At 51.8% G+C, this 27,601-nt stretch overlaps 1 protein-coding gene across 1 annotated transcript; it reads left to right on the forward strand.

Moving 5' to 3' along the window:
* The first annotated feature begins 301 nt into the window (after positions 1-301).
* ATP12A (ATPase H+/K+ transporting non-gastric alpha2 subunit) lies at positions 302-27,601 on the forward strand. The gene is made up of 22 exons (XM_008065699.1): positions 302-469; positions 4,230-4,289; positions 6,194-6,397; positions 7,096-7,209; positions 7,991-8,125; positions 8,257-8,374; positions 8,627-8,895; positions 10,078-10,276; positions 10,399-10,508; positions 12,333-12,467; positions 16,435-16,627; positions 18,191-18,366; positions 19,360-19,496; positions 22,632-22,782; positions 23,334-23,502; positions 23,588-23,742; positions 25,402-25,525; positions 25,683-25,828; positions 26,229-26,362; positions 26,540-26,641; positions 27,358-27,449; positions 27,535-27,601. Exons 2-22 carry the CDS (start codon positions 4,287-4,289, stop codon positions 27,561-27,563), a joined length of 2,895 nt encoding a protein of 964 aa, XP_008063890.1. The 5' UTR covers positions 302-469; positions 4,230-4,286; the 3' UTR covers positions 27,564-27,601.

Genomic DNA, 27,601 nt, shown 5'->3' on the forward strand with positions numbered 1-27,601 from the left:
CAGCGCGGGGCCGGGGGGAGGGGGCTGCGCGGGCTCTGGGGAAGGCGGGGCCGCGCCGGGTTCGAGAAGCCTCCGGAAGCCCCTGCCCCGCCCGAGGGCCGTCCGCCCCTCCGGCACGTCGGGCGGGCGTCAGGGAGGAAACCTCCAGCCTGCCCGGCCCCGCGCCCAGCGGCCTCGCTCCCGGGAGGAGAGGGGACGCCCGCCCCCAGTCCTTCCCGGCAGAAGGGGGAGGGGAAGCCCCCCCACGCAGGTCCCGCCGGGACGTGCTCGGCTGCAGAAAACCCGTTGTCAAAGACTCCACCGCTGCTTCTTACAGAAAACTCTGGAAATCTACTCCGTGGAGCTCAACGGAACCAGAGGCCTCGAACCCACGGACGCGGGGGATGGCGAGAAGTACAGAGGTCTGAAGAACAGGTGCCCGGGCAAGAGGAGCCCCCAGAAGGAGGAGTTTAAGAACGAGCTGGATCTGGTCAGTAGCCCCGAGCCAAGCGTCCTGCTGGTTGTCCCAGGAGCTGCCCCAGAACCCCCTCAAGAAAGAGAACAGGTCTCCAAGATGAAGTCCCTTGAGATTCCTTTCCTTGTCTTGAAAAGCCGGTGTGATAGCATCGGCTGAGAGGCCAGGCCTTTGCGGATTCCTGGATCTGGTTTGAGGCAGTGCTGGTGGGACTCAAGGAAGAGTCCTGACCCCAGTCTCACCTGCTGCTTCTGTGAGACAGGATTAACCCCTTGCCAGGCTTCGTTGATAAGTAAAACTATCTGAGCTGGAATTTCTGAGGAGGAAAAACCATGGCCACTAGACCACGCTAGGCTTCAGGTACGAAACCCCATAGAAAAGTGTCGAGGAACAAAGTACAGACACGAGCTGCATCAGGGATAAACCGTGGAAACTTTGTGCAGAGTGAAAGAAGCCAGTCACAAAAGGCTGCAGGCTGTGTGGCCAGTCCAGAGTAAGCAGATCCTTGGGTGTCAATCACTGGTTGCCAGGGACAGGGATCGCTAATGGGTGTGGACTTCCTCTTTAGAGAAATAAAATGCCCCAAAATTGGGCGGGAGTGGTGGGGGCACAGTTTCAGTTGTAAGAATGTGGGCCTTGGATTCTGAGGACATGAGGCTCAGTGGAAGTCCCACCTGGCTTCTCAAAGCCCCATCTTTATGTAAAATGAGAAATAAATCACTTGCCGGGGCTGGTGAGGGAGGGAATGACGTGAGGATTTTGTAATTTAGGTGTTATATATTGAAGCTGGCTGCTGTAGTCAAGAGCAGCCTTGGATCTGAAACATGGCAGATTTCATCTTGGAAACGCCAAAGGGGAACTTCTCCAGGCTTGAGATTTGCTAGCCTGTCCACAGCCCACTGCAGGTGCTAAAGCTTTGTAGTTGTTGAGTCTGTGGCAGCCACAGCCAGCCCCTGTAAGCTGGAGAGCCGACTGTCAAATTTTCAAGAATTCTGACTGACATGGTGTTAGCAGGTTAAACTTTCCTTCTGGTGAGAAATCAGCAAACTTGTACATTGGAGCTGTTTGTGTATCTTTCCTAGAGAGCTCTTGGCATTTGTCTACATCTATTCTGATTGACATTTAAGAACACAGCCCTGGTGGCTGTGATGCCTCAATCTGTAATCTCAGCACTTTCAGAGGCCAAAGCAGGAGGATCACTTGAGGCTAGGAGTTCAAGACCAGCCTGGGCAACACAGTGAAACTCCATCATTACACCAAAAAATTATATATGAGCCAGGCTCGGTGGCTCAGCCTGTAATCCCGCGCCTTTGGGAAGCTGAGGTGAGTGGATTGCCTGAGCCCGCGGGTTCGAGACCTGCCTGGGCAAATTGGTGAGACCTCATCTCTACAATAAATCAAAAAATTAGCCGGGCATGGTAGCACGCGCCTGTAGTTCCAGGTACTTGGAAGGCTGAGGCAGAAGGATCGCCGGAAGCCAGCAGGTCGAGGCTGCAGTGGCCGGGAGTGGGCGACTGAGTGAGACTCCAACTCAAAAAAAAAAAACGAACAAAAATTATATATGTATAATCACAGCCCTGAAATCAGACTGACCTGAATTTAAATCCCAGTGTGATTGAAGTTCAACTTTCTATTTAGAAAAATCAGGTTGTTTTTAATGGTGCCTACCTCAGAGGGTTGTTAAGAGAGTTAAATGAGATAAAGCAGGAAAAAGACAGCACAGCACCAGGTAATAGATAGTTATTATTTTATTTTCTTTATTTTCTTTCTTTCTTTTTTTTTGAGTTGATGTCTCAATCTTGTCACCCAGGCTGGAGTGCAGTGGCACGTTCACAGCCACCGTAGCCTCCACCTGCTGGACTTAGGTGATCCTTCCACCTCAGCCTTCCAAGTAGCTGGAACTACAGACGCACGCCACCATGCCCGGCCAGTTGTTATTATTTTCTGTGCATCACTGGTATTTAAGATTAAGACAGGCCAGGCATGGTGGCTCAGCCTGTAATCCCAGCACTTTGGGAGGCCGTAGGCGAGAGGATTGCCTGAGCCCATGGGTTTGAGACCAGCCTGGGCAACTTGGTGAGACCTTGTATCTACAATAAATCACAAAAACTAGTGGGCAACAAGAGTGAGATTCCAACTCAAAAAAAGATTAAGACATCTCTATTATTCTTCCTTGAAGTTGCTACTTATTTTTGCCATCTCTGTCTACTCATTCTCTCATACGCTGGTTGGTTCTGAGGAGAATCTCCTTCTCAAGCACTTTGTGAAGATGTGTGATACACGAAGACCATCACATAGTATTAGTCAAGTGACTCCTGATTTCCTGCTGGAAAAGGAGCATCTTTTTTCCACCTTCTTTCAAGAATCCAGTAATTTAAATACCGGAATGCTTTTTGGATCCCAGCCTCTGAACATATGAGAGAGCCGTGATTAAGACACTGAAAACTTGCCTGACTTGAACAAATGGCTGCACCCAAGTACAGTTAACCGGGTGCAGCCCTTGCTATTCCAGTGGTGACCAGCAGAGGGTCACCCTTCCCCACGTGCTCATCCCCAAGCCCAGGCCTAAGGGACTGGAGAGGTCCTCTGGTCCTAACTGTCTGGTCCTAACTGTCTGGTCCGTCCATGCACACGGTGGCTTGAGTCATTCATTACTTACATCTGCCAGAACTTAGAGCACTGCTGCAACTGCCCTGAGCCCTGCAGTCATCCTCCAGATTCCCGCAAGACCACATTCTACAGATGTTGGGAGATCGGAGGACTGAGCCGAGCAGTCAGTCTCTGCTGAGAACAGAACTGGGAGCAAAATCATAATGACAATAATGAGTTTTCTTTTATCAGAAGGGCTAATCTCTCAATGCATCATAGAACTTTCTTTTTTGCATATTTAAGAAAAAAGATGTCCTGGGCACCAGGCACAGTATAAATCTTTGTTTCAGTCAGGGTCTAAGGAATCCTGAGGATTAGGTTTGGGGGGGCTAAGGAAGATTTACCCTGGGTTTTCTGCTACAGGAAGAGGCTTCTAGTTCCATAATCCAGTGGTTCTCGAAGAGGAGAGAGGATTCCACCCCCTGGGGAAAATGGAAACATTTTTGGTTATCGCAACTTAGGAGGTGGCTGTGGGTGGCACCTAGAGAGAGGGAGTCTCACAGCAAAGAATTATGCACCCAGCATGTTTGTTGGCCCCAGTTGAGAAACCCTGCTTTGGTCTAGTGATTCTGTGGTGACATTGACAGTGTGGCCCTGCCCGCGTGGGCTCGTCTGGCAGGTTTGGAGGCTTCAGGCCTCCCCTTGCCAGGGAGCTCAAGTGCATGACGGGTGAGGGGAAGTGCAATTCCCTCAGCCAGAGACCCCGGTGAGTTCTGCCACCTTGGGAAGTGGATCTGACTCTTTGCTCCTCACCCTCAGCCAGTCCTGGATTTCAGGCCCAGTGAAGCACCCAGCCCCCTAGTCCTGGGAGGACATGTGCAGGACGCCCATGTGGAGGGCAGACTGACGTGAGCGGTGCTGCTCATTCAGAAACACTGGAGACAGCCCCTAGGTAGCCAATGACAAGGGCAGCTTCCTGCCAGGTGGGCAGTGACTCAACAGGACACGGTGGCAAAGCTCCTTTGGCAGTGCCTCCTGCACTGTTCAGCCCCTCACAGGCATCCTCTCTCCCCACACGTCCCTGTCCCATGCTCAGGTTACTTGCTCCCAGCTCTCACAGCAAGGCAGAGCTTGGGCTGTGAGTCTTTGGGACTTCTCTAATCACTCTTCCTTCCATGGACTGCAGGATGACCACAAGCTCAGCATCAGGGAGCTGGAGAGGAAATATGGCACCGACATCATCATGGTGAGTCTGGGGGTCAGGAAGGGAGACTCCCAGCTACAGAGGGAAGGCTGTGTGCCGGGGCATGGAGGAGTCAGGGTTCCTGTAGGGAGGAGGCCCATAACAGCACGTTGGAGACTACATTGTCGGCATCTGGATGATGTTCCTGTCAAACGTCGTATGCCATGGGGTCACCCTGGACTGCTGGTGAGAAGGTGGAAGGGGGACAGGGGATCCTGGCCTTAAGAAGTGGGGGGGAGGCAGGTATTCAGAGAGGTATTATAACACTCTCTCTGTTCAACTGGGATGGTCAGCGAGGAGTGGTGGAAGAATGGAGGGTTGCAGCAGAGGGACCACCCACGGACCCCTACCTGCTGCAGGGTTTGGACTGGAGCTTAGGAGAATGACTCCAATTTAAGCTAGCAGCGTTTCCAGGGGCCAGAGATCACAGGCTAGGCTTAGAGAGGATCAGGGCTTGCCAGGAGCTCGTGTGTGAGGAGAAGGGGCTGGTACAGTGGGAGTAAGGCTGCAGGGTCATCTGGTGAAGCTCCGTGCTTTTGCATTCAACGAAGGAACAGGGTCATCTTAGTTGTGTAAGGGACACAGATTCTACTCAGGGAAGCAATCTAAAAAGACTGGTTCTCAAAGACAGTTCTGGGAGAAGATTGTTTTTAGGTGGGAGATGGAAGGGTCCAGAAGAACAATAACCCAGGACTGTGACATGAGAATCTGAAATAGGCAGCCCTGTGAGGTGGGAAGGAAAGGGACAGACTCGAGGGACGTTCAGAGACTTATTTACCAGGACTTAGAGGATTTCCGACGAAACCCCTCCTCTCCTTGGACAAGTTGGAGAAGCAGGAGTCGGAAAGTGGATCAGGGAGTACCAGGCGGGAAATGGAGGTGAGAGTGGAGAAGGCAGAAGTCGGGGGCCATGTTGATTTGCCTTGAACAGTGCTGCTAGGGGTCTCTCCAGCACAGTCATGGGGCTCTAGGAAAGGCATGGCCGGTGGAGGGTGATGGTGTTGGGTTGGAGAGCCTGAATGCAGTCACTCAGCACACAAGTCCCTGCTGCAGCAAAGCCACCAGGCCGAGAGGGCACAAAATGACTGAGAGAGTCCTGGCCTTCGAGAGGCTCCCAGCATCATTAGGGAGAGGAGGCATGCAGAGCCCTTCTCCGTGGAAGACCGTTTGTGGGGAAGAAAACCCTACGAAAGTGCAGGGATGCTGTGTGTGCAGGGCATGGTTGACTTCCCGGGGATGGGCTGAGAAGGGGCTGCTCACCAGGGCCTGGGAGGGGGCATGGGATTTATAACCATTAGGATAAATGGGAACTTAGGACGAATATTGAGAAAAGCACCAGATTGAAGGATGAAAATAAGCCCACACACTGGATCCACAGGGTTTCAGAACAGACCCTGTTTTCTGGAGAGTGACTGCATTGTCCTAAACCTGGCGATTAACTGCTTCCTTTCAAATTCTCCTCAGCCAAGCTACTCCCATGGCTGAATAAGACCCTAAGAAACTAAACTTCCCTAGAAGAGGGCAGCAGAGGCCCAGTAGCCCATCTCCCAGCAGAACTCTGGTGCCCCTGGACTAGCCAGGTGCCTTGGACGGGTTAGGGGACCTCTGTGCCCAAATCCATGTCTGTAGTGAGGAGGATATCGGAGCCTTCCTCAGAGGGTCATTTTGGAAAACAAACGAGTAAATGTTTGGAGCCACTTGCCGGTTGGGATTAAGCATTACATAGTCTTTCTGAAAAGGGGATTGGAGGAGGAAGAAGGCTTCGCCCCCTTTTCGAAGGAACTTCTTGGGAGGAAAACCATCTTATTCCTCCTTCTTTCTCTCTCGTTTTCTCTTTGTGTGTGTGTGTGTGTGTGTGTGTGTGTGTGTGTGTGTGTGTGTGTGTGTGTGTGGCTTGGCCTTCTCAGGGTCTTTCCAGCACCAGAGCTGCCGAGCTGCTGGCCCGAGATGGGCCCAATGCCCTCAGCCCTCCCAAGCAGACACCAGAGATCATCAAGTTCCTCAAGCAGATGGTGGGGGGCTTCTCCATCCTCCTGTGGATCGGCGCTTTCCTGTGCTGGATCGCCTATGGGATCCAGTACTCCAACAATATGTCCTCATCCCTGGACAGCGTAAGGCGGTGGGCTGTCCCTTCCTGGTGGAGCTCAGCTTGAGACAGGGGAGAACAGAGGCATCCAGTGAGGCCTTCAGGAACACAGCACGAGCTAGAAGTCATTGCATGGGTGCAGGAGAGTCAGGCGTTTCCCCAGCTGTAAAACAGAAACTGTGTCTGGCTTTTGGGCGTGTCCGTCACAGGCAGCATGAACATGACTTTTAAAAAAGAAATACACCTTGAGTTCCCAAAAGGAAAAAATCTGCATCCATGTGGAGTATTTCGGGGCTGTGCCTGCTCAGCGCCCGTGTTACCCTTTAGCCTGGAGAGTGCTGAAACCCGGACACCAGGTCCACAAACCCAACAAGGCTCAGACAGAGAAGTCCAGGGCCACGGGTCGTAGGGTTCGATTGTCAGAAAGGGTGCAGGACAGGCACATCCGTGCACGCGGGAAGCAGAGCCAGGCCGGAGCCGGAAGGGACTGCAGAGGGCGCGGGGTCACTGGTAGATGGAAGATCTCTGAGGCTGGATGTGGGTGGGGACAGCATAATCTTTCAGAAACTCCACGAGTTGTACACGTCACGTGGGTGAATGTGTGGCCTGCAAGTCGCACCATGACACCCTGCCGCCACCTTGTCCTCCACAGAGGCTCTGTCCCCAGGCCTGCCTCCTTGCTAGCACCTGTTCCTCCAACTGACCCCTCTCCTCCTCACCCAGGTGTACTTGGGCGCCGTTCTTGTCCTGGTCGTCATTCTGACGGGGATCTTTGCTTATTACCAAGAGGCAAAAAGCACCAACATTATGTCCAGCTTCAGTAAGATGATTCCTCAGGTGAGTCGCGGCCACCCTCCTCTGTCCTCTGCTCATCTCCCAGGGGAAGAGGCCTCAGCTGAGGAAGCCTGAGCTGTTGGGAAGCCCAGAGTCCCTGCCCTAGCCCCCGCCCACCCTCTGCTGTCTGAGGAACCCTAGGCAAGTTATCTCTTCTCCAAACCCCGGCTCCTCACAGAGATGATCAAATGAGGCCCAGTCCAGGAGATGCCAGTCATTGCATTGCACATTCTGATCCTGCTAGGAAGCAGATCAGTGCTTCCAGGTGGAGCCTGTGAAAATCTTGGGGGTATTGTTTCCTGACAGCTGGGGACACACCTGAGTGTGTCTATGACCATCCTGCTACTGTTCCTTAGTCCCGAAGCAGTTTGCCACAAAACGCTCCCAGCAAGCGACCCCGCTTATGCTCTCCATCAGGAGCCTCCCGTTAAGTGTCCATGGCAGGAAACGCACACTGTCCCGGCCCAGGGGCTGCCAGTGTCTGGTGGAAAGAATACCTTCTGCCCAGCGCTGGGAATGCTTCCCCTGCATTCTCTTTCTGCAAGGCCCAAGGCTCTCGCTTTCTCAGATCTACCTGACTGCAAACTTTTCCTATCCCAAGAACTTCTCTATGAGCTCAAGAAAAATAAATCTAGCATCTTCAGGCCTGTATGAAGCAGTCTTCAGTTTCATCCTTGCCACAGTCCCAAAATGCCTTCATCCTGGCGTTTGACGCAACCCAGGAGTGGAGGAGGGTCGGCGTTCTTCCGTGGTCTGATGTGTCTGCCGTGGTCTTCTTCTGCAGCAAGCTCTTGTCATCCGTGATTCTGAGAAGAAGATCCTCCCTGCAGAGCAGCTGGTGGTGGGGGATATAGTGGAGATCAAAGGAGGAGACCAGATCCCTGCAGACATCCGGGTGCTGTCTTGCCAGGGGTGTCGGGTAAGCACTGGGGCCACCCACCCTGAGGACCAAGCCTGGGGTTGGCTGGCATTCTGTTATCTCTCCCGGCCACATACAAGATGCAGAGAACAAGAGACCTGACTTTGAACTGTTTTCAACATTTCTTCTAGGTGGATAACTCTTCTCTCACGGGGGAGTCTGAGCCCCAGTCCCGCTCCTCTGAGTTCACCCATGAAAACCCCTTGGAAACAAAGAACATCTGCTTCTATTCTACAACCTGTCTAGAAGGTAAGGCTGCTGGTCTCGGGTCACTCGCCCATCGTGCCCCCCTTCCTCCTGGGGCCTGCGTCTGTCTCTTCGCTACCCTTGTGACTAGCTTGTGCCAGAGGAAGCCGGGAGTTGCAAGGTCTAGAAGACAGGTGCTTGGCCTTTGCCATGTCATGAACTCAATAATCACACCAGCCACAAATGGGACTGCAAGCTGGCCACACACACCTCCTAGCTAAGGGCCCCTGGAGTCAAATGTCTGCTTGCCCTTAGGCACTGCCACCGGCATGGTCATCAACACAGGTGACCGCACTGTCATCGGCCACATTGCCTCCTTGGCCTCCGGCGTGGGAAATGAGAAGACACCCATTGCCATAGAGATCGAGCACTTTGTTCACATCGTGGCCGGAGTGGCCATCTCCATCGGCGTCCTTTTCTTCATCATTGCTGTCTCCATGAAGTACCATGTCCTGGACTCCATCATCTTCCTCATTGGCATCATTGTGGCCAACGTGCCCGAGGGCCTCCTGGCTACTGTCACTGTGAGTCTGTGCCGTGGGGTATCCCGCACCCCAACCCCTGGGAGGTTTCGCATCCAAACCACTCATCTCCCCAGTTTCAGGGCAAAATGCTCACACACCAGGGACAGAACCTTCTGAATACTTTTTTATAGCAGAGCAAAAGGAATTGTGGGGTTTTTCCCTTCATGTTTGCATGCATTGTGCTTCTGCTTTCAGGACATCTGTCTGCACTTCATTTATGTTTCTTTGCCCCCGTAAGTGCCGGTGAAGACAGACTCCACCATTCTGGAGTCTAGATTTCCTGGAAGGCTGATGCTGTCCCCACATTTCTGTGGCAGTTTCTACAGCTTGGGAATTGAGGCACGTTATTTGCCTCACTTTGCTTTCCACTCTCAAGCAACAACAACAGCAAAAATCCCATTTTTCTGGAAAAGGAATCCAGCCGCTTCCTGCCCAACCCCAGATTCAGCTGTGGCTTTCCATTTATGAGGGCCCATCACATTCAGTCTTCACAGGAACCCCCTCTGCGGTCTTTACTGTGGGGACCCCAAGGGAAAGGGAAGAAGGTCACATCTCCATTCATGTCGCTGTGGAGTCATCAGCCTAGTGGTGTCCTAACTAAAGAAAAGAGAATTTCTGGAATTCCAGGTCTCTTCTCACTCCAGAAGACAGAAGAAAATAGAGCCAAACAGAACACTATGAGATCTGGAGCTCTGATAGAATCTTTAAAATATGGAGCTCTTAAATTTAAACACATTTTCACTCATTTCCTTGATTTCCCCAAAGCAGCAAGTGAGTTCTGTGAGCCTGACTCTTTGGCGTACGCCAGCCGAGCTCTCTCATGCGCCCTTGCATGGGTGACAGGAGCACGCGGCCCATCCCCTTTTCTGATCACGCGTGAGCACCAGTCACAGCTCCGCGCCTGTCTTTGCCGCCCGTGGGTCACTCGGGCTCATTTTCTTCAAGGAACGAAGGGATGAGGAAAGTGCCTCATGTTTAACTTCTTTAAAAAGTTGGAGGTATAGAGGGCGTTTAGTGGCTTCTGAGCCACCAGGTCAGCTATCCGGCACCTACACCTCTCTCCTAGAACTAGTCCAGCTCTCTCCTAAAATTCAGTCACAGCAATCTTGGCTATTTCTGTGTTGTCCAACCTGAGTTCAAAGGGAGAACTGCCCCAAAGCGCCCTTCTCTCTCTCCTGCCAGGTGACCCTATCACTGACGGCAAAACGGATGGCAAAGAAGAACTGCCTGGTGAAGAACCTGGAGGCTGTGGAGACCCTGGGCTCCACCTCCATCATCTGCTCGGACAAGACCGGGACGCTGACCCAGAACAGGATGACTGTGGCCCACCTGTGGTTTGACCATCAGATCTTCATGGCTGACACCAGTGAGAACCAGTCAAGTGAGTTGGAACACTCGGTGTGGGCTGAGCATTGAGGTCTACAAACACAGAGTACTGCTGGAAAGGAACTCTTGGATGGCGGGCCAGTCCTCACAGCAGCCGCTGTTCCTTCTGTCTTCCAGACCAAGTCTTTGACCAAAGCTCTGGAACGTGGGCTTCCTTATCCAAGGTAATAACCTTGTGCAACCGGGCCGAGTTCAAGCCAGGACAGGAGAGCGTCCCTATCATGAAGGTAACGCTTCTGCGCACTCAGTCTTTTGAAGTCACCTGCTCAGTTCCACCTGGGTGCTTGGCTTAATCTCGCCCACTGAGTAAAGGTTACATGGTGCTAGCAAGACCAGGTTGGACTCACAAGACACACAAAGGGTTTTCTTCATGCTCCGTAGCTTTGAGAAGCCACAAAGTTGCTTAAGACTGCAGAATATTGCTGTAGGTCCTTTTGAAAATTCTGTCTCATTCCAGGCAGCAAATGCTCCTTAAAGCTACTTTCCTGACTCCTTTGCCAGCCATGTGGATGTCATCCAAGTTTCTTTATTACATGAATGACATAACAGAACTTTAAAATATGACTGGATGGAAAGGAAGGAACGGATCCCAGCACATTTTCCTCTTGACCAGAAGGTGGCGGCCGATGGAGCTCTGAGGGCCCTGGAATGTGGGAATACACAACTCACTCTTCCTGCCCTCCTTCCTCCTCCTTTTTCTCTCTTCTGCATCTCAGTGAGTCACTGAGTCTGTGTTCCCTGGGCCTTTCTGTTTGCCACCTGTCTCCTTCCCTGACCTTGAGCACTGATAGCTCGTCAACGCTTTTTGTGGCCAGTCACTTCTCTGCCGGTATCTCTCGACTCTGTATGTCCAGTTCCAATTTCTCACCCAGACTCCAACCCACGTCTCCAACTGGCTGTGTGCTTACTTGGAAGTTTCGCCATATTAGCCTCTCAGCAAATTATACTTGTCAACTTCCACCTGTATCCAGCCCGGGTCACATCAAATCTTGTCCCCATTTTCTATTTTTCATAACCATCCTACTTGTCATTGGGCCAAGACTCTTGGAAGTCATCTTCAACTGTCTCTCTTCCTGGTAGCTAATGAGTTACTAAGTTCTATCGTTCTTGCTTCAAAAGACATATTTTTACATTTCTATTACCGCCATGCCTTGTGTCTAAATAGCTGCACTAAGCTCTTTAATTGGCCTCCCCAATTCCAGTTTATCCTTCCCTGAGTCTTTCTCAAATGCTCCTATCATTTTCCTTATGTAGTGCTTTTATCTTCATCTAACTTTGCCCCTAACCTTTCTGTACTTCTTTATTTTCTTTCTTTTTTTTTTGAGTTGGAGTCTCACTCTGTCGCCCAGACTGGAGTGCAGTGGCCGCTTCCGGCCACCGCAGCCTCAACCTGCTGGGCTCCGGCGATCCTTCTGCCTCAGCCTTCCAAGTAGCTGGAACTACAGGCGCGCGCTACCATGCCCGGCTAATTTTTGATTTATTGTAGAGATGAGGTCTCGCCAAGTTGCCCAGGCGGGTCTCGAACCCCCGGGCTCAGGCAATCCACTCACCTCAGCCTCCCAAAGCGCGGGATTACAGGCTGAGCCACCGAGCCCAGCTCTTTATTTTCTTCTTAAGTCTGGGCCTGCCCTTCAGGGCCCTCCGTGTCTGCTTATACCTCGAACGCGCACAAAGGCGCCTTCCCATTCATGCCGTACTCTGACTTCTAGAAAGTTTTTTTCTGCTCCTCTGGGCACCTTAACCCTCCTGTCTACAAAATCTAGTCATAGCTGCTTTTTCGCATGAAATGCTCAGTTCTGGTGGTGCTCCCGCATCTCTGAAAGTCCCTGATGCCAGTAGGTAGCACCATTGGTTTACACGCTTACTGTTGTTTTGCGTCTGTCCCTAAGCATCATGTGATGGTGTCTTCTCTCCAACCAGAGGGTGAGCTCAGTCAGGAGACATGCTGGGTCGTGTACCGAGCATGCTGGTTCCTTAATGACAATCACATAAGAGCCCATGTTATGTGAGTTGCGCCGCTGAACTATTTGTTCATCTCCTCTGATTTCCAGAAAGTCGTGGTTGGAGATGCCTCAGAAACTGCTCTTTTGAAATTCTCCGAGGTCATTTTGGGTGACGTGATGCAAATTAGAAAAAGAAACCGCAAAGTCGCTGAAATCCCTTTTAACTCTACCAATAAATTTCAGGTGAGTTTTTCCTCACAACTGGCAGCCTTTGTTATCACCAGAAGGCTGTTTCTACCTGCACATATCCTTTGGTGAACACTTACTTAAAAGCAGTCCTCGGGGATGCAGGACATGGTGTCTGGTCCATCCAGGCCACGCTGCCCTGGCGGCCTCCTTCCCTCGCTGAAGCAGGGGGGTGAGAATGGCCAGGCTCTGGTGGGGCCTGGCTGATCTCGGGAGTGCTTCGCTACCTCACACGCACACTCGTATAGTCGCACACATCACATACACATATCGTCGCACACACATTCACTCAGTCACACACACATCACATGCACACGCACACACATACATATACATTCACTCATACGCGTGCCACATGGTCGCAGAAACACGCACATTCACTCATGCACATTCACTCACACAGTAACATGCACATCACACACAAACTGCACATCTCACAGTCACACTCACACACATCACATGCACACACAGTCATAGACACATTTACTCACAGTTGCACACTTCATGTGCACACTCACACGTGCACACACACTCACATGCACTCTCATACATGCACACTCACACTGAATGCACACTCAAACTCATGCATACACGTGCCACCCTACTGGATCTTCTGCACATGTGAGGAACAACAGCCATATCTCAAAGGCTCTGTGAGAGGTGGGATACCCTGGTGAGAACTCCCACTTGCTGCACACTACATAATACAAGCACTTAACCTGCATGATCTCATTAACCTTCACCACACTCCTATGAGGTAGAACTAACTAATCCCAACTTACAGATGAGGAAACGGGTCCGTAGAAAATGTTGACAGTGCTGGGCACAGTGACTCAAGCCTGTAATCCCAGCACCTTGGGAGGCCAAGGTGAGAGGATTGCCTGAGCCCATTGGTTCAAGACCAGCCTGGGCAACTTGGCAAGACCTCATCTCTATAATAAGAAAATTTTAAAAATTAGCTTGGCATGGTGGCTCGCATCTGTAGTTTCAGCTATTTGGAAGACTGAAGGGGAAGGATCGCCTGTGCCTAGTAGGTCAAGGCTGTGGTGGCCATGAGCATGCCAGTGCATTCCAGCCTGAGCAACAGAGTAATACTCTGACTCAAAAAAAAAGGTAACCACAGCCGTGTGTGTGTGTGTGTGTGTGTGTGTGTGTGTGTGTGTGTGTGTGCGTTGTCAGTTTCTGGTGTCATTCGCCATCTTTATGTGGATGGAATTTAAGGCTGGAGAAGCACCCTTTTTTGTTGTTGTTGAGTTGGAGTCCAGCCTCAGCCTTCCAAGTGGCTGAAAGTATACCTATCCACCACCACACCCGGCTAATTTTTTAATTTACTTTAAAGACAAGGTCTCGCCAAGTTGCCCAGGCTGGCCTTGCACCCCTGGGCTCAGGCAATTATCTCGCCTCAGCCTCCCAAGGTGCTGGGATTACAGGCTTGAGCCACCACGCCCAGCCTTGGAGAAGCACTCTTTGTGCCGCATATGTTGTCTTTGTGGATAATGAACCCAGAAAAAAGGGTAGCTGGCTAAATAGACAACTGACAAAAGCGTAGGGTGTAAAATTCTAAAGCCAAGAAGTTGGATCTCTTAAATAAGCTATCCGTGAGCATGGGATGAGCAGCAGTCCTAAAACAGTAGCAGTCATAGCAGCCATTCTGAGCTAGCTCCCTCGTGTGTTAAATCGCCCATTCCTAGGATTCCAGGAGGCAGGTAGGGGTGAGGAGCCTGAGGTGCAGAGTATCAGCACACAGTGAAGGCCAGGCTAGAGGATCTCCCAACCGGAACAAGACTGAGAGCCCTGTTGAAGCTCTGTCTTCCACGATCGAGTAACTCCCTGTCATGAGAAGTGGGACAAAGCAGGTTCCATGAGACCTTGAGGCCTCGTGTGTGGGCTGGGGAGGAAGCGACTGACAGAGTGGGGCTGGAGGGGAGGGGCCTGTGCACGTGTCCATGAAGTTGCTGATGCTCCCGAGACACCCCTGGGGCCGTCCTGTGCGCACGTATGAGCGGCACTCAGCCCCGGCAGGGATTGGGTGCTGGCCTTGGAGCGCGGTCTCTGCTGAACCCTTCAGCTGGAGGAAAAACAAGGGATAGTCCAAGTCGATCTTAGAAGAGCGACTCCTCAGTCAGACGAGTCCGTGAAAACATTTAAAGTCGTCTATGGAAAATTAGTGTCTTAAGAAGTTTTATACAGAGATGAGTATATATAAATATATATATATAAATATATATATATCTATCTTTTTTTTTTTTTTTGAGTTGGACTATCACTCTGTCACCCAGACTGGAGTGCAGTGGCCGCTACCGGCCACTGCAGCCTCAACCTGCTGGGCCCCAGCGATCCTTCTGCCTCAGCCTTCCGAGTAGCCGGAATTACAGGCATGCGCTACCATGCCCGGCTGATTTTTTGATTTATTGTAGAGATGAGGTCTCGCTGCCCTGGCGGGTCTCAAACTCTCGGGCTCAGGCAATCCACTCACCTCAGCCTCCCAAAGGCGTGGGATTACAGGCTGAGCCACGGAGCCTTGAGTTGGAGTCTCACTCAGTCGCCCAGACTGGAGTGCAGTGGCTGCTCCCAGCCACCGCAGCCTCGCCTGCTGGGCTCTGGTGATCCTTCAGCCTCAGCCTTCTGAGTAGCCAGAATTACAGGCATGCGCTACCATGCCCGGCTGATTTTTTGATTTATTGTAGAGATGAGGTCTCGCTGCCCAGGCGGGTCTCAAACCCGTGGGCTCAGGCAGTCCACTCACCTCAGCCTCCCAAAGGCGCAGGATTACAGGCTGAGCCACCAAGCCCAGCTGGTTTGTTTTCTTTCTTTTTTTTTTTTTTTTTTGAGTTGGAGTCTCACTCGGTCACCCAGACTGGAGTGCAGTGGCCGCTCCCGGCCACTGCAGCCTCGACCTGCTGGGCTCTGGCAATCCTTCCGCCTCAGCCTTCCAAGTAGCTGGAACTACAGGCGTGCACTACCACGCCTGGCTAATTTTTTATTTATTATAGAGATGAGATCTTGCTGCCCAGGCGGGTCTCAAACCCGCGGGCTCAGGCAATCCACTCACCTCAGCTTCCCAAAGGCGTGGGATTACAGGCTGAGCCACCGAGCCTGGCTCTGGTTTGTTTTCTTAAGTGTCTTTACTTGTCCATTAACAAGGAGGAGGAGGAGGAAGAACAGGGGGAGGGGGACTAGGCCACAACCCTATTTGTCCTGTAGTGTTTTCTGTGCTCATCTTTGATATCCAGAAGTCCCAGAACTGCTGAGTTGACATCAACTGTTGGATCCAAAACAGTAGCCCTTTCCTCTGTCGCTTATTTTCTCCCACACACTCGAGCTTCCTGAAATTCCTCCTGAGAGCTTAGAGGAGTTCCTGATGTCTAATAAGGCTAAGAGCCGTTTTATTCTTCTCTAGACATTATTTCACAACTCTTTCTGATTACTCTATTAGGAGGGATCTAGAAGCAACGCTACTAGGTGGAGGGCATTCCAGTTAAAAGTGGGGCACCCGTGACTTTGATGCCTATGAGTGTCTGCTTCCTCACACTCACCACTTTCTTTAACGTTCAGACAAGAGAAGTGGATTGACAGGGAGCTACAGGACTTGGGGATTCCTGCAGCTTCAAGGAGATGAGCTCAGAATGGCCTGGGTCTCAGGGGCTGCTGGTCCAAAAGGAGGTGATGGTGGATGGGGATGCTTGCAGCCCCACCTCGCCAGGACTCCAGGAGGTCTTGTTCAAGGCACAAAACTTTCCAACTGGCATCCACGTCGGGATTCCCTAGAGCAGCCAGTGCTGGGGTCTAAGCCGTGCCCCCGTTGTGTGGAATTCTAGACCTGGACTCTGCACATGACCTAGCCACAGACGTGAAAAGGACGGCCATTCTGGGCTGTCGTGTTCCTCACCCCCCACGTTCGGTCACGTGTTAGGAAAGGCAGCTTCCCCCTCCCACACCTCACTGCTCTGTCCTCCCTGCCTAGCTCTCCATCCACGAGACAGAGGACCCTGGGGACCGGCGCTTCCTCCTGGTGATGAAGGGCGCCCCTGAGCGCATCCTGGAGCGGTGCAGCACCATCATGGTGCATGGCCAGGAGCAGCCGCTGGACGAGAGCGCGGCCCAGGCCTTCCACACAGCCTACATGGAGCTGGGTGGGCTGGGCGAGCGTGTGCTGGGTGAGTTGGGTGTCAAGGCATGTGCCAGGGGCCCTGGGACCCACAGAGTGGCCACAGGGAGCATACGAGGGAGGACAAGATGAGCAGGAGGTGGGACGAAGAGGTGATGGTTTCAGCTAGCTGAGCCGTGTCCCCAGAAGCAGCCACAGGGCGGATTCTGGAAGGAGTTACATATTAAACTGGGTTGCAACGGTGGCATTTGAAGGGGGTAGGGGAGTAACCAGGGCAGAGGGAACAATGCAGTCTAGGCCCAGAGTCATGTAAGGTAGTTGTGTGGCCAGGTGGAGGGCTCAGAACGGAGGAGATAGCGCAGTCACGGAAACAGGCCCAGGTGGAGGTCACCATGCAGAGGCCCGGACATGCAGGTCAGGAGTCAGGCTCTGTCCTCTGGGGAACATTGAGGCTGCCCAGCAAGAAGAGGCTGCCCAGATGAGAAATATGATGCCCGTTACCAAGACTGGGGGTTAAGGAAAGGAACCTTAGAAATGCAACCACAGTGGGAGGAGTCTGATGGGCCCCTGCAGTGGCATCACAGGGACAGTGTCCTGCTCCTGGGGTCAGGGCAGCAAATGTGCCTGTCCAGACACACAGACTGAGGAAGGTTTCCATGCCTGGTGCAGGGCTCATTAAACACCACAAAAGCTCTGGCCATTGAGACGGAATCTGCGGAATGTGGGTTTCTAAGGCCATTTGATTCAGGAGAGCAGATAAAGTGCACAAATGAGATGATAACACTTTAAGCACACCTTAAATAACCTACAGCACCAGTTAGGTTTTCAACTCAGATTGATCCCCGTCCAACTAGAGTCACTCCAGGAACCTCACCTCACCTCTCCTGAGTCTGCTGTGCTGACTCTGCAATGCAGTGGGCCATGCCAGAAGATATTGGGTGTAAAATCTCATCACACACTCTCTGCAGCCCAGGAGACACAGAGACTGGTGTCTATGAGAGACTGGCGGTGCCCTCTGAAAAGGATGAGTCGACCCCAGTCCTAATGACTTTTCTCTGACCCTTTGATTAAAGACTGAACATCGCACAGCTCCAGTCATGCCCCAAGGTCCTTCCCCGCTTTGCCCAACAGGATGAGTGTTTTCTCTGCCAGAAATAGCTTTCCCACCCCACCCCTCTGTTCTTTCCCTGGAAAACACCTGTGCCTCTGAAAGGTTCAGCTCACACGTGGCCTCCATGAAGCAATTGTGGCTGAAGTGTCACTCTGCTCTGCCATACTCACCTGCCTTATATGCTGTATCCCTTTAACTCGCAGTCGGGCTCCCCTAACTATGACATCTTCGGAAGTCAGGGCTGTTCATGCCTGATCTTTATATCTCTAGAACATAATGGAGATACCAGTGAGCACACAGTAAACTATTTTTGAAGGAAAGATGTCTTTCTTTAAAAAAAAAAACCATGCAGTATGGAATTGATGGAATTAAACAATCCTGGTGTTTTCTAATATTCTGGTAACATAGCAAAGGATTGAGAGCCTTTCAACATGTTCTTGGCTTTTGTCTTGTCTTTTCTTTCCCTGGGTTCATTGACTCCCAAATGTATCCCTATTCCAGGCTTCTGTCATCTCTACCTGCCAGCAGACAAGTTTCCGGAAACCTATGTGTTTGACACAGATGCCATGAACTTTCCCACCTCCAACCTGTGTTTTGTGGGGCTCTTGTCAATGATCGACCCCCCTCGGTCCACTGTGCCAGATGCAGTCACCAAATGCCGCGGTGCAGGGATCAAGGTGGGAGTTATTTTCTTGACTCAGGGCATTCCGCCTTCATGTGGCATCTCTTTCTAATAATGTCTGTTATAAGAGGTGGTCAGTATTTAGATCTCTCCAAGTAAATGTCACAATTCCCTTTTTTAAAATCTCGACTTTCACTGCACTGAGATTTCAGTAACTGCCGTGTAAAAGTGAAATGCATGTGTCTGTGTGGGATAAATTACCACAGTAACCAGCATAATCTCCCAGTGCCTTGATGTGGCCCGATCTTGCCCTAGACCATGATAGAAAATAAAAGGCTTTATTTTGGGGTTTTTAAATTTTATTTATTTATTTTAGTAAGATTCTTACTCTGTCGCCTGGCCTGGAGGGCAGTGGCATGCTCCTGGCCACCGCAGCCTCAACCAACTGGGCTCAGGTTATCCTTTTGCCTCATCCGTCCAAGTAGCTGGAACTACAGGCGCACACCACCAAGCCTGGCTAATTTTTTTTATTTATTGTAGAGATGGGGTCTCACCAAGTTGCCAGGCTGGTCTCGAACCCATGGGCTCAGGCAATCCTCTCACCTCAACCTCCCGAAGTGCTAGAATTATAGGCATAAGCCACCGCGTCTGGTCAAAAGACTTTAATACTTGATCCTTAGGTTCACCTCTGTAGCCAGTCTTCAGAATTTCAGTCATCTATTAATTCCAGTTCCAGACTGGTGAAGCAATATGGGGCTGCCCCAAGTAGACATCCACGGGCCCTTTCGTAAATAAAATGTCAAAGGGGAAGGCCTTCCTCTCCTATCACAGGAGGAAGCATAAGAAGCTTAGGAGTAAGGGTAGTCCCAGTGGGGTTAGTGTCCCTCAAAGACAGTTGTGCCTTTGATCCAGAGCTTCCCACAGGGCAAAGGCCAGTGATCACTAGCCATACTCACCAGGTCCCAGAGGATTGGGCAGTACAGACCATCTCCACCTTGGCCGGCTTAGTTTTACATCATCCATGACCTTTTGGTGGTCTGTGCTCTAGGTTATCATGGTTACTGGTGATCATCCCATCACGGCCAAAGCCATCGCCAAGAGCGTGGGCATCATCTCAGCCAACAGCGAGACGGTGGAAGACATTGCAAATCGTCTCAACATTGCCGTGGAGCAAGTTAACAAATGGTAAGCACAGACCCAGTCTGGCAGGAGCTCCAGTGCAACTCTCAGGGCCCCGCTGGCTCTAGATAGCTGTGCTGCTTAGAACAAGCCACCTGTATGCCAAACACTTGGGGGTAATGCTAGGCTGCTTTGATCTATGATTCACATCCCATGTATTTACTCCAGATTTCACTGAGCACCTAGTATGCACTGTATTAACACCATGAAAGGGACCATTCCTACATCCTCATCTAAAATGTCAAAAGCCATCGAACTGGATCTGAATACCTAGGTGCCTAATTTAGAGTGAGAAAAACGGAAACAAAGGGAGTATATGAAATCACTTGTCATTGATCCAGGTGGAGATTAGGAATAGTAAGGACATTTTGGTTTCATGCACCCTCCCCCACCAGACAAGTGAGGATCTTGGGTATTTTTCCCTTCAGCTGACTTCATGGAAGCACATGCTTCTTTTTTGTTTGGTAGTAAATAGAATCGAAGCTTCCTAAAGAAAACATCTGTCCTTGTTTCTCTTCATTCGTTTAAACCAGTGTCTCCTTTAATCCATTCATCTACTCACTCATTCATCTATTCTTTCAACAATTGTTGAGCACCAATCGTATACCAGGCTCTGTGCTAGGCCTGGAACTACAGCAGCCAACGGGACAATGCCATCCACACCACTGTGGAGCTTTCCAACTAGCCAGGGAGACAGAAAAATCCCAGTGGTGACCTGGTCAGTATAATGGAGAGGCCTAGGGACGAGGGAGCTGGACGTGGAAGGGAGAGGCCGGGCTGCACATGGTTTCAGTGAAGCAGAGACTCCAAAACCTAAGGTTGAAGAGAAATCTCATCAGCTGGTTTGTGCTTTCGTGCATATGGGATGAAGAGACAAAGACCAATGAACACCTTCTAGAGACCCAAGCACTTAGGCCTTCTAGGAATAAGGAGCTGTCAGGCAGTAAATTACTACAGGAAACACCACCACATCAGACAACCAACCAGTATCCCAGGCTTAGGACAGCAACAGTGTCCACAGCCCAAGAGTCCTCTGATGTTCTGTGGCATAAACAACAAACCTCTATGAAAAACAGGTTTGTGGGCAACCCCTTCAGATCCCCTCCCTCTGTGGGAGCTCCTCTGTCCTCTCAATAAATCCTGTTTTCTCACTCTCCGGCACAAAAAAGAAAAGAAAAGAAAAACAGGTTTGGGACTTGTTTGTTTAGTTTTTAAATTTTTACATTATACATTTTTTTCCTTTTAGCAATTTTTATCAAATGTTGCATATGTGATTACTTGAATCCTCCATCTTCTCAACTGTTTCTTCTTCACATTTGCCCTTTTTCTTCTCTACTTGGTGAGATTCGGCTTTTGATTCCAGGATCTTCTGTGGTCTCTGTGCAGTTTTAGGCTAGTGACAATCACTTGCTGGGGCCTTGGTGCCATCAGCCTCTCCTGCTGCACCCGTTCGGTGTAGACGACACGGTCCTTCCTGTGGCCTGGACCACTTTGCCAATTTGACCTACATAGTGTCCTCGCCCAACCTGGACTTCTCCTCCCAGATGGTCCTGGAGGGGACATTGCAGGTCTGTCTCAGTGCTTTGGAAAGAGGGGAGGACGTCGTCTTCCCGCAAATGGGGGACGGTATATTGAAATGCCTCTCGCAGCTCTTGCTGTGGTCAGAAGCCACAATGGGATTAACCCTCATGACGACCACTACCACGTCCACAATGGCGACAGAAGGGAAGAGTGGAGTAGATATCTTCACACAAGCCCCCACACTAAGTTCAGTGGATGCTTTTGTGAATGTTTTAATTTAGTTGCTCATCAGCTTTAGATTTTTTGCCATAGAAAATCTGTATTGTGGCAGACGTAAGGAGAAAGGAAACACCCTTTCCTTCCTAACTTACTTCTATATTTTTAGCCAGCAGTTAAGAAAACCTACAGTTTGAGTCAAGTGCTGAACTTCCAGTACTTGGCACCAAGAGCAAAAACAGACCTAAAAAGCACAAACTTGTAAATTGCAAAGAAGGCCGGGCTCGGTAGCTCAGCCTGTTATCCCGCGCCTTTGGGAGGCTGAGGTGAGTGGATTGCCTGAGCCCACGTGTTCAAGACCCGCCTGGGCAGGCGAGACCTCATCTCTACAATAAATCAAAAAAGTAGCCGGGCTTGGTAGCGCACGCCTGTAATTCCAGCTACTCGGAAGGCTGAGGCGGAAGGATCGCCGGAGCCCAGCAGGTAGAGGCTGCGGTGGCCAGGAGCAGCCACTGCACTCCCATCTGAGTGACAGAGCGAGACTCCAACTCAAAAATTAAAATAAAATAAAATAAATTGCCAAGAAAAAGGCATGTGGTGTTTTGCACCTACAGCCTTACAGCTGGCATTCGAAGGCTGACATGAGGGCTGGCCAAGGGTGGCTAAGGGGAGATCTGTCCACACCTTGAAAGGGAGCAGGGCCCACGGAGGCCTTGGGATGGTAGGGACGCCAGGGTCTCAGACCTGAGAGGGCCCGGGGGGCTGGAAGGAGAGCCCGCGGGGAGGCACGGCTGGTGGCACAGATGCAACTGGCCTTGCGAATCATGCTAGGGCTCCTGGGCCTGCTGCAAGCACAGGGAAAGTCCTGAGGATCTCAGCTGGGGGTGGTACAGTTGGCGCTGCATAGTCAACAGTCCCTGGAACCGAACTCTCGTGGTCAGCAGAAAACAGTGTAGCTCTAAGACCCCAGCAGACCTTTCCATTGCGCAGCACACACACATGGTGGACACTTGGTAAATCTGAAGTAAACAACAGCAGCAAAGAGTTATTGCCTATAAGGAAGTTCCAGGATCCAAGACATGTAAATGGGCAGTTGTGCAACCTCCTTCTACGAGTGAAGGAAAGCTTTGCTCCAGGAAGCACCTCTCTCACCCCTGCAGTAGGAAAAGGGCTACATGACTTTTTACTCCTGTGTCATACGATACCAGGAAATGGCCTTATTTTAGCCCGTTTGCGGTCTTGAAAAGTAGACCACACTGTCCCCCATTACCTCCCTGGAGCATTAGGTGCCAGGGACGCTGGGTTCCAGGTCGAGTCAAAGAGGCATCAACCCACATCCTGAAGAAACAGTTTCTACCTAAGGTCTGGCCTCGGGTCTTGCCCGGTTTCTCCTGGCCCTTCCAGGGATGCCAAGGCCGCAGTGGTGACCGGCATGGAGCTGAAGGACATGAGCCCGGACCAGCTGGATGAGATCTTAGCCACCTACTCGGAAATCGTCTTTGCCCGGACGTCCCCCCAGCAGAAACTGATCATCGTGGAGGGCTGTCAGAGGCAGGTGAGTGGACAGTAGTGCCCAGAGGACTGACCAGGACCTTTGCTGTCCTCAGGGAATGCAGAGCAGGGGTGTGGACCTCAGACCAGGCTGTGGCACCTTTGAAACCCCTCCAGAGAGGGTTCCAGGCCCACCCGTGCGACCGGACCTCTCCATCTCAGGGAGCTCACCCTGTGCTCCTTTGAGACTCTGGCTGCAAACCCTAACAGGGTGACCCTGCATTTATCACCAGACGCCAGGGGCTCTGGAGGGAAGTGCTTGCCTCTGATGGGTGTGAATCAGGAGACTGAAAACTGCAAGGGTATAAAATGCAGAATGTAAAGACACGAGGTGTGAAATGCCCCCAGGGACTTGCACGCCTGTGGGATTCTTCCTGTGTGGACACGGCTTGTTGGGCTCCCTGTTCTTGTGCCTAATCCCTGTCTTCACCTTCCCCAGGCCCTGCACTTCTGCCACAGTTGTCCTTATGGCCTCCACTCAACAGGAGGCCAGGTCACTGGTGAACACCCTGGGACCCTGGGCCCGCTCATCCCGCTCTCTCCTGGTCCCCACAGGATGCGGTTGTTGCAGTGACAGGGGATGGAGTGAACGACTCTCCGGCGCTCAAGAAGGCAGACATTGGGATCGCCATGGGCATCGCGGGCTCCGATGCAGCCAAAAATGCCGCCGACATGGTCTTGTTGGATGACAACTTCGCCTCCATCGTCACAGGCGTGGAGGAAGGTGAGTGAGGTGCTGGGTGGTCTTCGCAAGGGCCGGCCACCAGGGCCTAGAGGCAAGCCCGACAAGGAGGAGCATCTCTCCCTAGGCCGCCTGATCTTTGACAACCTCAAGAAGACCATCGCGTACACCCTGACCAAGAACATCGCCGAACTGTGTCCCTTCCTCATCTACATCATCGTGGGGCTACCCCTGCCCATTGGCACCATCACCATCCTGTTCATCGACCTGGGCACGGACATTGTAAGTGGCACTGAGGGAACATGGGCTGGTGACCACCTCAGGGGAGCGAAGGCCTGGGTCGTTCCTCCAAAGGCCAGGGGATGGACAAAGTCAGTGCTTCTCAAACTCCCATGTTTTTCTTTTTTTGAGTTGGAATCTCACTCTGTCACCCAGGCTGGAGTGCAGTGGCCACTCCCGGCCACCGCAGCCTCGACCTGCTCGGCTCAGGCGATCCTTCCACCTCAGCTTTCCAGGTAGCTCAAGTAGCTAGAACTACAGGCACGCGCTACATTGCCCAGCTTATTTTTTTGATTCACTGTGGAGACGAGGTCTTGCCAAGTTTCCCAGGCTGGTCTCGAAACCCTGAGCTCAGGCAACCTCTTGCCTTGGCCTCCCAAAGTTCTGGGATTACAGGTTTGAGCCATCACACCTAGCCAGCTCTGGTTTCTAACGAAGTGGACCACACTCCCACTCAAGGGACTAGAGACATCATCATGTATAGAAACTAAAACTCCTGCCGGGCTCGGTGGCTCAGCCTGTAATCCCACGCTTTGGGAGGCTGAGGTGAGTGGATTGCCTGAGCCCACGAGTTCGAGACCCGCCTGGGCAACTTGGCGAGACCTCATCTCTACAATAAATCAAAAATTAGTTGGGCGAGGTAGCTCATGCTTGTAATTCCAGCTACTCGGAAGGCTGAGGCGGAAGGATCGCCGGAGCCCAGCAGGTTGAGGCTGCGGTGGCCGGGAGCGGCCACTGCACTCCAGTCTGGGCGATGGAGTGAGGCTCCAACTCAAAAAAAACAAAAACAGAAATTAAAACTCCTTCACTTCATAGATAATCTTTCAAGACATGAAGTTTGCCTTCCAAAAAAAAAATAGGCCATGGGTCAGTGCCTCCCTTAGGGAAACTGAACCTTCAACCGGGTGGTCTCTGTGATGCTGGGGTCCCAGCCGCTAACATGATGTCCCCACAATCACCCCTGGTTGAGTAAGGGAATCTTCTCCAAAGCCCCACCTCAACACAGTAAGAAGCAGAGGTGATTAAGACTTTATACAGGCTTGACTGACAGTAATGTCACCCAAACCTTCCCCTTTTCTCGTATGTGTCTGTTTAAAGAAGCCCATGACAGTAATTTTCGAGGCTGGGGTTTACGTGGGCCACATGGAAGGCAGCGGTGCAGGCTGAGTTCACAGCAGGAGAACGGCCCCGCACAGCGATCCTCACGCCTCAGCCTTCCAAAGTGTGGGAATTACAGGAGTATGCCACCATGCCCAGCAGCAAGGTTGATTTTTTAAAAAATTTTTTATTTTAAAATTGTGGGGTACAATTCAGGGTTAGGTATACAAATATTCATTGTACAGGACCCCTTGTTGATGAGGTGTGCCCCCCTTTCCCCAAGCAGTTTCCCACTACTGCCACTCCACCTCCCTGCCCCCCCATGCCCTCCCAGTTTCCTGCTACTGTCATTCCTTTTCACAATAGCAAGGTTGATTTTTAAAGCCCCTGCTCTTAAATTCTACACAGCCATAGTCACCATTGCCTGCAACCTGGATGGACTGGTTCCACGCCCCCTGCCAGCTCGTCCCCCCTACAGCTCACCCTCACTGTGCCACTGCCTCCTCTGCTGCTATGGGCAGAATAGAGTGTCCGGGTCGGGCTTCACCAGTCTCTCCCCCCTAGATCCCCTCCATCGCCCTGGCCTACGAGAAGGCTGAGAGTGACATCATGAACAGGAAGCCTCGCCACAAGAAGAAGGACAGGCTGGTGAACATGCCGCTGGCCGTGTACTCTTATCTACACATCGGTAGGCAAGGGCATGTCTCCCTGTCACCCCGGGGCATTCACTGGAGTCCCACAGTCAGAAGTGTGGCTTCCTCTGGGTGGGCTTGGTAGGGAATGAGAAGGTGGCTGAGGTAGCCCTCGGACCTGGCCTGACCTGAGGGGATCTCTCATTCTTCCAGGCCTCATGCAAGCCCTGGGGGCGTTCCTTGTGTATTTCACTGTCTACGCACAGGAGGGCTTCCTGCCCAGCTCCCTCATCAACCTGCGGGTGGAGTGGGAAAAGGATGACGTGAACGACTTGGAGGACAGCTACGGGCAGGAGTGGGTGAGTGGTCGGAGCCACTGCCTGGCAGAACCTCCATGTCCCTGAATGGCCTGTGAAAGCTGCTTGGTCAAGGGCTCAGGGCCCCTTGGTGACACGGGCTGGCCTCTGCCAGGACTCGGGAAGCAGCCTCCTCTCTAACTATACCCCAATAGCTCCCTTCTGTTACATTAACTTTGCCACAGGCTTGGAAGAGTGACCAACCCAATGTCCATAGTTGGGACACATAAAATGAACATCTCTCCCTACTCACCTGGCACAAAGAATAGTTTCTTCCCAAATGTGGACCTGGCCTTGTGGGTCTTGGTGGGGTGGGGCAGAGAGAAGATAAGCAGAACTGCACTGAAGCCCCCTGTGGTTTCCTCCGGACCTCATGGGCTCTTCCTTCTCCGCCCATTAATAGACACGCTACCAGAGGCAGTACCTAGAGTGGACAGGCTACACAGCGTTCTTTGTTGGCATCATGGTCCAGCAAATAGCCGACCTGATCATCAGGAAAACCCGCAGGAATTCCATCTTCCAGCAGGGTCTCTTCAGGTATGGTCGTGACTGGTTTCCTGGGACAGCCCTGAGCACACTCCTGATGGGACGATCACAAGACTAGCTCTGGCCACACCTGTAGCTCATGAGACATCGGCTCTGTCAATTGCACAGTCTGCTGGGTTCACGGACAAGGCCATGGGAATTCAGAGTCTGCTTCTGTGTGTCTTGCAGAAATAAAGTCATCTGGGTGGGGATCGCCTCACAGATCATTATCGCACTGATCCTCTGCTATGGCCTCGGAAGTGTCACTGCCCTGAGCTTCACCACACTCAGGCGAGTTCCCCTTCGCCAGCACTGAGGAGGCGCTAGCCCACGTCCTAAGCTGTCTCAGCCTCGACCGACATGAAGATTCCCAGGGGTTCCCCTCTAAGTCTTTCGAAAGAGATCACACTGTTGGGCATGGTGGCTCATCCCACAATCCCAGCAATTTGGAAGGCAGAGGCAGGATGATCACTTGAACCCAGGAGGCAAGACCAGCCTGGGCAACATCGCAAGACCCCACATCTACAAAATATTTTAGAAAATTAGCCAGGCTTGGTGCACTATGGGGGAGGCTGAGACAGAAGGATCACCTGAGCCCAGGGGGTCGAGGCCGCAGTGAGTTGTGATCATGCCACTGCACTCCAGCCTGGACAACAGAGACCCTGTTTCCAAATAAATATATTTAATTTAAAATTTTTTAATGAGGTCACACTGATTCCATGCTGTGTGAGCACAAGGCTTTACCTGCCAGCGTCCCAGGAGAAGCATTTTCCAGACCCCACCAGCCCACCTCCCCCTAGCCAGGAGGCGCTTAAAAAGGCAGAGGTTGCTTCTGGCAGCCATTCTCCAGGTTAAATCTGAAGGTTCCCAGTTTTATGTTGTGAGGCCCCATAATTTGTGGCTCTCTCCAGTAAAGCAGGAGAATGAGCAGGAACCCCCTGCCTGTGTGCCGGGTGAGCTGTCCCTGTGGACAAGCCAGGGCTCACCCTCTGTCCTTCTGCCTCCAGGCCTCAGTACTGGTTTGTGGCTGTGCCGCACGCCATCCTGATCTGGGTGTATGACGAGATGCGGAAGCTCTTCATCAGGCTCTACCCTGGAAGTGAGTAGCAAGTGCGTGACTCCTGAGGCTTTTTACCTCTTCAGCACACTCTCCGTTTCTGATGTGCATTTTTCTTCCTCTACAGGCTGGTGGGACAAGAACATGTATTATTAAGACCACCCACTTCCCATGTCTTCCATCGCCCCTGGGGG

This window comes from Carlito syrichta, unplaced genomic scaffold (genome assembly GCF_000164805.1).
Source record: "Carlito syrichta isolate Samal-C Ts95f unplaced genomic scaffold, Tarsius_syrichta-2.0.1 Scaffold308794, whole genome shotgun sequence".
Taxonomy (NCBI): Eukaryota; Metazoa; Chordata; class Mammalia; order Primates; family Tarsiidae; genus Carlito; species Carlito syrichta.